Source organism: Ictidomys tridecemlineatus, chromosome 7, assembly GCF_052094955.1.
Source record: "Ictidomys tridecemlineatus isolate mIctTri1 chromosome 7, mIctTri1.hap1, whole genome shotgun sequence".
Classification (NCBI taxonomy): Eukaryota; Metazoa; Chordata; class Mammalia; order Rodentia; family Sciuridae; genus Ictidomys; species Ictidomys tridecemlineatus.
The window spans coordinates 176,112,371-176,125,028 of NC_135483.1; the positions used below are offsets into that span (position 1 = coordinate 176,112,371).

General features: G+C 38.0%; 1 protein-coding gene across 8 annotated transcripts in view; it reads right to left on the minus strand.

Annotated features, from left to right (window-relative positions):
• Ikzf2 (IKAROS family zinc finger 2) overlaps positions 1 to 11,326 on the minus strand; it is a 153,751-nt gene extending 142,425 nt beyond the window's left edge. For 2 of the 8 annotated variants that reach the window (XM_078017966.1, XM_040294872.2), the window contains exons 1-4: positions 10,307 to 10,622; positions 8,997 to 9,063; positions 7,408 to 7,456; positions 6,495 to 6,599 (exon numbers count right to left, since the gene is read on the minus strand). In XM_078017966.1, the coding sequence (XP_077874092.1) occupies positions 6,495 to 6,599; positions 7,408 to 7,456; positions 8,997 to 8,999 (157 nt within the window). In that variant the 5' untranslated portion in view covers positions 9,000 to 9,063; positions 10,307 to 10,622. Of the gene's footprint in view, positions 1 to 6,494; positions 6,600 to 7,407; positions 7,457 to 8,959; positions 9,631 to 10,306; positions 10,623 to 11,039 lie in introns of those variants that run through there. The other 6 variants (XM_078017963.1, XM_078017965.1, XM_005331859.4 and 3 more) reach the window with 6 other exon arrangements.
• Between the last annotated feature and the right edge of the window lie 1,332 nt (positions 11,327 to 12,658).

A 12,658-nucleotide genomic window follows, 5' to 3' on the forward strand; every position in this document is an offset into this window, starting at 1 on the left:
CATTACCCCCAAAACACACAGCAACAACTTTATTACAATTTAAATAGGTATCATCAAGTTTTCGTTTTGTTTTGTTTTGGTTTGGTTTTGGTACTGAGGATTGAACTCAGGGGCACTGGACCACTGAGCCACATCCCCAGCCTTATTTTGTATTTTATTTAGAGACAGGGTCTCACTGAGTTGGATTAGCACCTCATAGTTGTTGAGGGTGGCTTTGAACTCAAAATCCTCCTATCTCAGCCTCCTAAGCCACTGGGTTTATAGGTATGTGCCACCACGCCTAGCACAATTTAAATCAAATGAGAATTTATGGTACACTTAAGAGCATCAAATAATATTAAATTTTTAGGGGAACACTCTGTGAAAGACTATATGGACATATTACTCTATTAAGAGGATATTTTCTGCCCAGCACCATGACACACACCTGTAATCCCAGTATTTAGGAAATTGAGGTAGAAGGATCGAAAAGTTCGAAGCCAGCCTCAGCAATTTAGCAAGGTCCTAAGCAACCCAGAGAGACCCTGTCTCAAAATAAAAAGGGCTGGGGATATAGCTCAGTGGTAGAGTAACACTTGATTCAGTCCCAGGAACAAAAAAAAAAAAAAAAAGTGGGGGATACTTTTTCTTTTTCCAGTCCTAATGACTGGTATCCTTGGCACCCCAGGATAAGCAATGACGTACGTTTTTACATATGACCAAAACCATACAACTTTATTTGAGAACACTGAAAATCAATTAAAATAACTTCTGACAAACAGATAAACTCTATTGATTTCTTAACAAAAATGTTCATAGAACTTTAAATAGTAGAGAATATTTTTTCCTCAATTTTTACTCTAAATTACCAAAAATGCCTGTCTCTGTGCCATGGATCCATGCAGTTAACAGGCAAGAGCAAAAGATCCAGACTCCAAACAGATCTGGGTTTGAAAACAAACCCTTTTTCTTATGAGTCATGGGTACAAAAAACAGTGACTTGACTGCTCTGAGTAATAGCAGCAGTGATAATTTATTGGGTCTTATTAAGTGCCAGGAATCGTGCTAAGCATTTTATATATATTGCTTCATTTAAATCTATCAGCAACCCATTGGAGTAGGTATTGTTTACCCCCATAATTACAATTGAGGAAACTGAAGCTCAGGGATATAACTTAAAATGCCCAAGTTCACCAGGCACGGTGGCATACCTGTAATCCCAACAATTTGGGAGGCTGTGGCAGGAGGATCACAGATTAAAAGCTATCCTCAGCAATTTAGCAAGGCCCTAAGCAACTCAGTGAGACCCTGTCTCAAAATAAAAATAAAAAAGGCTGGGTGTTGGCTCAGTGAGAAAGTACCCCTAAATTCAATTCCCTATGCGGCAAAAAAAAAAAAAAAAAAAAAAGCCCAAGTTCACACAGCAAGTCATTGGCAAGGCAGGAGTGCTAACATAGGCCAATATAACTCCCATGCTTCTTCTGCCCCTCAGTTTTATGTTATCATATGGAGAGATGAGATAGGTTATCTACCTCAGGGAATTTCTGCAAAGACTAGTAATATGGAAAGCATTTAGAACAGTGCTGAGCATCCCATGTAACCTCAATAAACGAGGGCTTTCTACCTCTCTCAATCCAGTGGTAAATGCATTTATAATATAGGGGATAAATTCCTTAATACTCCTTACTTATTGCAAAGCACAGATGTTCTGTGTCTCAATTAATTAACAAATGTACTAACATGCTAACGTGTGTGTGTATATGTGTGTGTGTGTGTGTGTGTGTATAAAAGATATAAACAGATATAAAGGAAAAAAAGCAGAGAAAAGCAACATACGCTACCTTGGGTTTGAACTGTGACACTGCTATATTGATCTTTCAGAAAACCATAGATCAAAATACATCAATATTCAGAATATATCAATGTATCAAAAGTTAGGAGAGATGAGCATGGAACCCAGAGATCTTAATTCATTATGGCTTCCTGGAAGACTCCCAATGGAACATAATCGATCATGTTACATATTAACAAAAGCACTTCCAAAGAGAAAGACAGATTTGAGCAAAGATAAAGGTAATAAGGACAACCCTTCTACAGTAAGCATTTTTGTTTTTCAAAGACAAACCTTAATCTTCAACTCTAAGCAGTCTAAAAATATAGAGTGGTCGAGGTAGAATGAGTCACAAAGCAAAATAATAATAATAATAATAACAACAACAACAACAACTCTTTTTCTGTTAATTACCTGCAAATATATGTTTCTTTTAGTTTTCTTTTTTCTTTAGAAATGCAGTCAGAAATTTATCTCTGATAGGTATAAAGAAATTAAATCAAATTTCTTTTTGGCTTTTGTTAAAAGTTTTAACAAATAAGAACTAAATGTAAAGTACATTGGGCATATACACAAACCAAAGCACTACAATTCCAAACAGAGCTAGATTTTACATCAAGCCCAGCTGGTGTCATATTTGGGTGTGCCTTATGAAAATCCAACCAAGGGTGACTGCCAAACTAAACTACAGAAGACAACTCAGAAAGCTGGTGAATCCCATAATATAAGCTATATTTTAAAAAGCACATTAGAACACTGGCTTGACAAGATTATCTGATGTTGCTCCACCCTCATAATAACACTCTTCTATTTCTGTAATACTCTTTTTGTCACTAAAACATGGTTTAGTATTGGACATGGCAGACAACCTGAGAGGATAAGATGATAGAGACAGATACCAATTATCTACCTACCCACATAGTTATATCCCACTTTATGTCCCAACCCTGAGAATTTTATCTTTCTGCTAAGCAACCTAACAGGTCAATTGATTTCTTCAAGCCTCAATTTCCACATATGAAAAATAGAAATCATAATATACTTCTGCTTCACTAGGTTCTAAAAATGGAAACTAAGAAAAAAAATGAATGTGAAGCACTATGAAAAGAATAAACTAGATTCCCTGACCTGATTAATGGTCAGAACCTTGTAACACTGGAATTACTACTTCTTCCAATTCCATACATGCCACCAGGCCATCAAACTAACTGATAAATAGTAATGACTATATAATTAATCCACCTAAAGGTTTTAAAGTAAGAGAAACAAATTGTCAATATATTTTCATACATCATTTAAGTAATTTTCTGCAAAACATTTACATATTGGCATTATTAAAAAAATTATAATTTTTGAGCCTTAAATTTTTTTCAACATAGTCAGCTGTAAGTATTGAACAGTTTAAAACTGATAGCAAAGCAACTATGCAAGAATTGGAAATAAGCTAACCCAGAATCAGAAGGAATCACAAAGTTTCATCTGATGGACCAAAACACAATACGGATTATTTTTATATTGTTCTGCCTGAGTTGTCTATCTCAGATTCTTAACTTCCAGATTCTATTTTTAAAATCACTTAACACTGTGTATTTCCAGTAGCCATCAAGGCATATTCTGTCATCCCTGACATCGAAGATTGTCAGCAGACTCAGTATGTACACTAATGATCTCAGGCAACAGTGCCCATCCTCTTATCAAAGAGATCCTTATTCCAGAATAAAAAGTCTATAAAGTTCTCCATGAAAATTCAGTCTAAAACATAGGAAGTAGTCATTATAGAATGTTAGGATCACTAATACCTCTTACTTCTTTTCAAGGTTATCTTATACGCTGAAATTTAAAACTAAAAAATGTCAGGCATTATCACATTTTTAGTTCTCTCCCAAGTCGCCAGTACTCTATTCTAGCACTGTCAAATAATGATAGCTGCTGTCATTATTTTTTATACAATAGCTGGCAGCAAGTTGTACAGATACCCTTCATCTTGGAATAGTCACCAAATGCCCTGAACAAATGACTAGGACCCTATAGTGATACTGACCACTTTCCTAAAGCCAAATAAGTTACCTATCACATCTTATTAATACTTTATGGCCAGAATGTTAGTTGGTTTATAAAAGTCAAAGGTTTTACTTCTTTTATTTTTTCTAAAATATTTAAAAATAACTTTTCCTCCTTCCCCCGTTACCCACAGACCTCTCTTGCTTGCTACTAGAGACCCTCTTATTCTATCATAGTTTTCTGCATTTACTTATTCTGTTTCAGGAAGCAGCAGCCCTTTAGAAGTAGATTCAAAAAATGAGGAAAATAAGCTATTTTCATTTAACAAAATCAACAGTGTGTATAAAGGAATATAGAAAACTAGTGATCTCAGATACAAGTGATTTGACAGGTCTCATACCCAAAAAGTATTCTAAGTCACAGAAAAGCAACGGAGTGACCAATTCTCGCTCCCTGTTCTAATTAATGGTCAAGAGTTCCTCTCTACCCCTATTTACTTTGGCAATCTAAAATGTTGATATTCTCCTAGATCTAAGAGAGGGAAAATGGGTATCTTCTCCATCTAACACCTAAGTGGGTAACCTAGATACTGTAAATAGAGGCTACATAAAGGATGCACAGACAGCTCTGAAGTGAAAGCCAAAATATTTAACCTGCAACTGTTTGGAAAAGAACCTGAAAACATGTGCAGTTCAGCCAAAAACTGTACTAACATGGAATTGCCCCAGGCTAGAAAGTTAAAGAAAAAATACACAACACCACAAGAAACTCTTTACCAAACATAAGTTTACTGTTGTTGGGTGAGAAAAGCTTGAATGTCAAAAGCACACTTCTTACTTGTTCAAATTAATCATGCCTATACTCCGGACTATTTATTTTAAAAAAAGAGTGAACTGCCTTTTTGAAACAAGTACTTACAAAAGCTGAATCAAATTCACAAATGAAGGGGCTAATTAACTAATTAACCAACATTTTCTTGCAGATATTCTGGTGGTGACCAGTGTAAGACAGTCAAGTCTGATTAATAGTTACTCTCTACTCCATATATTCAATATTTCTAAATCCAATAGTTAAATACTTAATAAAAAAACTATAATGCAAACCTATCTTGACTCTTTAGGAAATCATGTAGAAAGTTTCTGTGAAATAAAAACATATCCTGCCAAAGAACTAGTAATCCAACAACAACAACAACAATTAAATATTAAATGTAAAAACTCTTATTGCCTACATTGCTACAGAGAATAACCTTTATCAAATCAACACAGAAAACACAAATTAATGCTGCAAGATATAATATAAGAAATTAGCAATATAATTTAGTTCATATGCACTCAGTAACTTTCTTAGTTCTTCCTTTCTACACAGTAAAGGAATTTCAAGGACTGCTAGAATGATGAAATTTTCTGAGTAACTCCTCCATTATTAAAGAAGAAAACTTTTAAATACAGTAAATTCAAATATTTCAATCCAAGATCGCTTAAAGTTAATGAATTGCAAAATGTATTCAAGAGTAATCTAAATATGTTTGCTTATAATTCAGTAAACTTAACTAGTTACAAAGCTTGTAACTTTAAAACAACTTAAGTTTAAAAGGCTATAAGAGGCAAAGTGGAAAGGAAAATTTCTCTCAGGTAATTAGAATTAAGTATATGCTTAAAATTAAATAGATGATTTGGTTTTCTTCAGTTTAGTCTTCACAAAAGAAAAGAAATGCCCTTCCTTCACATAGCATCAACAGAAAACTTGCCATTTAAATTATATTTACATATAAATCCTGTCATTTCCATATAAGAAGATAATACAAAAGTATAAAGAAAATAAGATTTCAAATTACTTTTGAGTAGGAATAACAGAGTACTGGCAGTTGATTTGCTGATAAAACATTAAGAGAAGATAAACCATATTCTTAATAACTGTAAGTATTTTGTCTTGTGTCACTGACTGCATGTAAGTTGCTTTTTTACTACACTGAAACATAGTATACTACATCAATGAATGACCCTTTATCAAAATTGCAGCCAAAACTGTCTATTCCTACAAACTCAAAACATCCTTCCAAATTTTCACAACTCTCTCCTGGACAATCTGAAACAAATGCTTTCAACTTTGTTGGAGAAATGAATATAAATGAGTTTAATAAATTTCAATTATACTTCACTTACAATGCTTTGGAGGAGAAACTTTAACATTTTCTTCTCTCTCTCTCTCTCTCTCTCTCTCTCTCTCCCCCCCCCACCTCTTTTAATCAAGAAATAATACAATGTTTAGCTTTGTAACATGATAACATAAAATAATGCTATTTTTTAAATATGCTGCAAGAGTCCTTTTCCAATGGAAAAGTCCTTTGGAAGTGACATGTTTCCATATTTTTTTTAATCCAACAACAACAACAAATCCAGATAGAAATTCACCAAGTCAAAACACTAATCAGCAGATTCTAACATTTCTTACCTGATACAGGTAAGCACCAGCTCCCAAATGCCACCTTGGGATAGTTCAGACTAGTAAGCAGGCTCATGTTTTATGATACTAGAATGAACAGGAATAAATCTATGTTGTTCTTTCTTTAGCAAAATCTACAGCAGTAGCAACACCACAATGTGAGCAGACCCCACAGACCTAACAAATTCAAATCTGTCACTTGAGAAACAGAAAAAAAAATCATAAAATGAAGACTTACTGCTTGTCATGTGACTTGGTGAGGCATGCTGTCCATTGGGTGTGCTTGAGGTGAGGTCAATTGCCATATTGGAGTGCTCCCTTTCAGGTGAAAGCTCATTGTCACCTGTTTTCACAAAAATAAAATCTTTTGGTCTCTGTTCATTGTCACAAAAAATCTAATTACTAACTTTGCTTCATATACACAGTGAAATGCATAGTCTTGAATTTTTAAACAGTACATTTCTCCCTTAAAAGAAACTATAAGGAAATATCTTTTAGAAACATAGTCAATGAATGAAATGACGAAAAGCCACAATCAGCCCACAATAAAAAAATTAACGAAACTTTATTATCACAATGCTCTTACACATCAAATAAGGGGAAATGAAGTAGTTGACTTCTAAAGTATCTTTTCCTTGAAAAAAGATAAGTTTTAACATCTAATTTAATTATTAAACAAAGAATTTATTATAAGTATTTTCCAAAATGCTGCCTGTTACAAAGTTAAATGTCTGAAAAAAGAGCTTGCTAAAAAAAAAAAAAAAAAAAGTCAACTTAAAAGAAGCTGATTTCTTTCACATTATGTGCCCAGAAAAATTAGGCTACAGAGTAGTAAATATTTAGTACACAGCATACTAGTACATACGTAAATAACCTAACCTATTTTAAACTAAAAAGTAAATGGGGGAAAAAATCAAGTAGAAAAGTGTTGATCTGCTAAGCTGTGACTGATTTAAATACTATCCTTAATTTAGTAAGTAGTAGGTATACTTCTATATTTCTGATATATCTCGCTTCTATGCTATTTCTCAAACTCATTTAAAGGAAAATTGTGAAAAAAAATAAGAGAACAGAATTCTTAATTATATCCCAAGTAATATACAAAGGTAACTTTATCATCAATAACAAATTAGTGAAAAATGAATACTTACACGTTATATAGCCATCAATAGCCTCTGTTTCCATAGTCAAAGTGCAATGCTGTAAAACAAGAAATTATACCCTTAAACACAATGATTCCTTTCGCTATCTGCCATTAAATTCTTATTTGAAGCTCCAAGCAGTTAGACCATGTTGCTGCTGCAACCTGTGCCCAAGAAACATACTACAGTGTACTGTATGTGCTCATTTGCAAGTCACTGAACTCCTTCTGCAAATGATCTGATTCCTACTGGAGATAGGACAGGAAAGATAAGTGTGCTGTGAGATGGGCTATAGCATGAAGAGTGGCTCTTTTTAATAAAAATGTATTTGCTTTAACAAAAAAAAAAAAAAAGAGGGAGATACACCTCAAATTTGCCAGCTACAACTGGGACTTAAGTTCTTTGCCATTCACTACTTCCCACAATCGCACTGCAGTTTGAGGACTTCCCCAGTATACAGATAGCTCTATTCACAATTGTTGCAAGTTGGTTCATCATGTTCTAATTGGGAGGGGGAAGACAAACAACCATAAGAAAACAAAACAAAACAAAAAACTTCGTGCCCAACTGTGTCTTGAAGACTTCTGCAGCACTTGGCCAACTCTCTGACTTGTATTGACATTTTAGCCTACCCCAAGTTCTGTGTAAGCACCTGTTCAATGTAACCTTAATTTCCTGCCAGACCATGGTTGGATACAAATGCCAAGTCTACTTAATACATTCTGATTTCAAGAATTTCAGAAACTTTTGGCTATGCAGAAAGGAATCACTTTTTTCCAGTTTGGGGAATTATTTTCATGCACCAATGACACAAGACAGAACTTAACTCACAGAAACAAAAGTAAACTATATGAGATGACACCCCCTAGCTTTGATTCACATAATGAAAAGATCAATAATCTAACTGTATTCTTTGAAGGAAAAAGTTTAAGAATTGACAAGTCCTGAAGAGATTTTTACTTATTTTTTTTTCTTTTGGCCCTGGTCCTTTTTGCCGTTAGTTTCAAAACTCTCACTGCACCAGCAGCTAAATTATTCACAATGAGCCATTTCTGTATTGATCGCCAAGTATATTTAGCCCTGGCTCCTGGAATTTCTCCATTACTTACTGGAAAACAGGCAGCTTCACTTCTTGTCTCCAAAACCACTTCCCTTCTCCCTCCCCTCCCCTGCTTCACCATCACCCTCTCTACCCGCCCCCCCACCAAAAAAAAAAAAACTTTTCTTTCTTTCTTTATGGAATAATCAGATCAAATTCCCAACTCTGAAACTACATAGGACTTAAATTTCAACCTGCTGTCCTGTTATCAAATTCTTTCAAATTATGATTACATAAGGCTTTAAAGAAAGGGATCCGGGAAGTTCAAAAGGGGAGCAGTTTCTTCGGATATTTAACAAATGAGTTTATCTCTTTAAAAAACGTACACATTTAACATACACATATTAAAAAGAAAGAGACGTCAGGGAGAAGTGAAAGAAGTCTGCCCCATCAATGAAATGGTTACTAACCCTCAGAGAAGAAAATAAAGAAAAAGGAGAAAGAGAAACGAAATGTACATACAAAAGAAATTGTCCTTTGATTAAAAAAGATTCATCACCATTTCCAGCTCTGTCGGGAGATCTCAGCTTCTTCTAACCCCTCAAAGAGGAGGTGACAATGTCGGGCTGAAGATAAACGGAGAGAAAGAAAGAAGTTTTTTGTGTCTCCCCCTTCTCTCTTTCCCTCTCTGGCCCCCTCCAAGCCAAGCCCCCTGCAGAGTTCAAGGCGAGGAGGAAGGAAAAGCACTTTACAGGTGGGTCATTCCAAGCCCAAATCCAGCAAACAGATCGGCAGATAAACAAAACCAAGAAATGAGAGAGAAGGAACACCCCCCTTCTCCTCCTCCTCCTCCTCCTTCTTCTTCCACCCCTCCCCCTCGTCCCTTTGGGATGGTCTAGTAGGAAAAGTCACTCAGGAATGGCACCACGTACTTTCAGGAAAGAGGAAAAAAAAGAGAGAGAGAGGGAGAGGGAGAGAGAGAGAGAGGTCAGTCAGTGCTACAGCAATGCGATTAACAAGAAGAGAAAAAACTTGATCCACCGGTTCCTTAAGAATCGACCAAAAGCTAAGACAAGAAAACTGAAAGAAAAAAAGGGGAGGGGGGGTAAGAGGGGAGGGACAGTCAGGCATAACCCAGCAAGGAACCCAGGCCAACTTCACAGGACTGTTTTTGGCCTTTGGCAAAGAGAGAGACAGAGAGAGAAAGAGAGAGAGAGAGAGAGAGAGAGAGAGAGAGAGAGAGAGAGAGAGAGAGAGAAATAAATCTTAATTCCATCTCTTTCGCCCATACCAGAACCTGTCAAAGTGATTTAACTGCTGCCTTTTTACATGTGTCATACCAGGTTTTTTTTGTTTTGTTTTGTCTTGTTTTGTTTGTTTTCAATCCCAACAGAATCTGGATATTACCTTATCTGGACAGCTGCAATTTATTCCAGACTATCCAATCTTTCTTCTTAGAATTCAAGTTAAAACAAAGCAAAACAAGTCCAAATCCGTGACAGCTATAGAGATGAGAACTGATTAATCGATTAACATCCCAGAAACAGATTACCAGGAGGGGAAGATAAATTAAGGCAGAGGACATCATCTTCAACCCGATTTCCTGAGCGTCCTTAACAGAAATCATTACCCTAATCATAACCACAATCCATCCCTCCCAGAGAAAAACACCTATATTATTATTATCACTGGTTAACAGCAACAAGTCATTTGATCACAGTGCAAAACGAGATGCTATATAATTACACTTAACTTTGAAAACACTCCCCCCTTTGCAAATCATACACAAATTCATATATAATCTATGAATCAGAAGACAAATAAAACAAGAGCTCTTCTTCCCCACGCAAAAGCCAAGCGGAGATTTACCTCAGCAGTGCATGCAGTAAAATAATCCCATCACCCTTTTGTTTGTGTTTACTGTTAGTGTGTCCTCTCTCTTTCTTTCTTTCCTGTGCCTAACGTGTGTTTGTGCACTGCAGTTGGTGGTGGAAACTAAGGCAGTGGATCTGTAGCTAAGGGTAATCCTGTTTTTACTTCCTCCATCTTCAGCGAGGAGCAGGGTTAGCCCGGGACAGCTGGTCAAACCCCGAGAAACCGATCCGGCGGAGCCCGAGCACATCTCCCCAGCCGGCCGGGCTCGCGCAGACGCCCGCGGGCGGAGGGCGGGCTGGCAGCGGCGGCGGCGGCGGCGGCGGGCGGCGGGCGGCGGGCGGCTGGGCCCCGGGCGCGGGCGTGCGTGCGCGCGCGCGGGCGTGCGTGTGTGCGGGACCCGAGCGCCGGTGCGAGTGTGAGTGTGTGCGCGCGTGTGTGTGTGCTCTCCGGCTGGCGGGCGCGTGTGCGCGTGTCGGCGCGCTCAGCCGCTCGGCGCGCTCGGCAATCGATTACAGGACAAGTGCTGCCCCGGCGGCTCCGCGACGCGCGCACTCCTTCGCGCCCACCCGCGCGCCCGGCCGCGTCGCCCCCCGCCCGCCAGCCGCCGCGGCGGACCCCGCCCCCGTCCGGGGGAGGGCAGGTAACCCGCTCCGGCTGTGCGGTGGCGGCCCCCCCACACACACACACACACAGACACGCACACCCCCCGGTTCCTAATAAATCTCACGTTTTCGTCCCGCCGGGAAGGAAGGATTGGAACGGTGCAGGGAGGTTCATCTCGGCCGCGTGAAGTTTTCTTTCAAACTGGGATTCGTGGAGAGGCCGGGCGACTGGAGCGGGACGGCCGTCGCGGCGCAGGACGTGGAGCTCCGGGATCGGCGTGCTGGTCCGAGCCGGGGTGTGCGCCTGGACCCACCCACCAGCTCGCCCGGGCTTCGCAGTCAAGTCTACGGTGCAGTTTCACAAAACGGCACCTGGTAGACCAGGACGCCGAGCCAGCCGAATAGAGGGGCCCTCGGGAATGGACCCAGGCAGAAATTCAGGTCTGAGATGGAGCTCAACTATGACTATTTTGAAAGTGCTTTACAGTGCAAGTTTAAAATTAGAGTGTTTACTTGCTTTTTCTCCCCCGGGCAAGTGCCACATTCATCCAAGTCAGAGGAACGAATGAGGGTCCAAAAAAGTAACCCTTCAAGTGTTGCCCAGCAATAAGCATCGATCACAGCCTCTGTATTTTGGAAGAATTTCTAGAAATCGTCATGAGAATAACAAATGTATGTTCTTTCTACAATAGTAGCATTTAGTATCTTTCTTAACCACATTTGCAAAAAAAGAGGGGAATGGAGACGTCTATAATTAAAGGGGAAAAGGAAAATGAAAGGAGCTGAAAATACTGAACTGTGTAGTCTGGGTGGGTTAAGTTTGAAAACACATGAAATTATCGGGACTGCCAAACAGCATTTCTGAGAAACCATATCACAGATTGTGAAGAAAATCAATGCAGCACCGTACTCCACTCCTCCTACTCCTTTTAAGAATCCCAGAAATAGTTGCTGAGGGTTTCCCCGCCCCCCCCCCAGGAAAGAGAAATGACACATAGAAAATAAAATTATCAACTTTATCTTAAGCACCACTGTGTATGTCTGGGAAATTTTGGGAAATGTCTTCTTTAGATTTTTCGTGTGAGGAAAGAATTCATTCACAATGAGACTGTCTAATGGATACTGTATAACTTGAGTAATACTGTAGTTAAGTTTTTTAATGAACTCCTTTTGAGATTTATTCCATATATTGTATTTATTTATTGATCAACTGTGCCAATAGAATCACTTTTTTCCCTTTTATTTCCCTTTATTTGGATGGGGGGGATGGGGAAAATTATGATGCCATGCAGCAAACAAGATTGGAGAGAAATCATTTGGGCTCAAGCTTGGAACAACTTTCTAATGATTTTAAGATAGTTACGGTGCCTGTGAATTACATATTGGTAAAGCAATTTTTTTTACCTATCTTCCAATGATCAAAATAAAATTATTTTTTCTAAAGTCAAGTTTAAAATTAGGAGAGACTAAACAGAACCCACAAATCACTTTAATCATCCCAATGGATGGCAAAGATTTTAATCTTAAATTAACTGAGAAAATTGGAATTTTGTTCCTAATATGTAAATGGCCAGTATTTAAAGGGGCCAGTATCTAAAGGGTCACATAGCTTCTCTATATTGTCATTCCTCCTGGAAAGGAAGCTTAAGTATTTTAAGTATGTGCAAAGTTAAAGAGGTGCTTAGAAACCATGAATTAAAACATTCAAAATTAAGGTGAAATATCTTGATAGTTTAAGCAACTG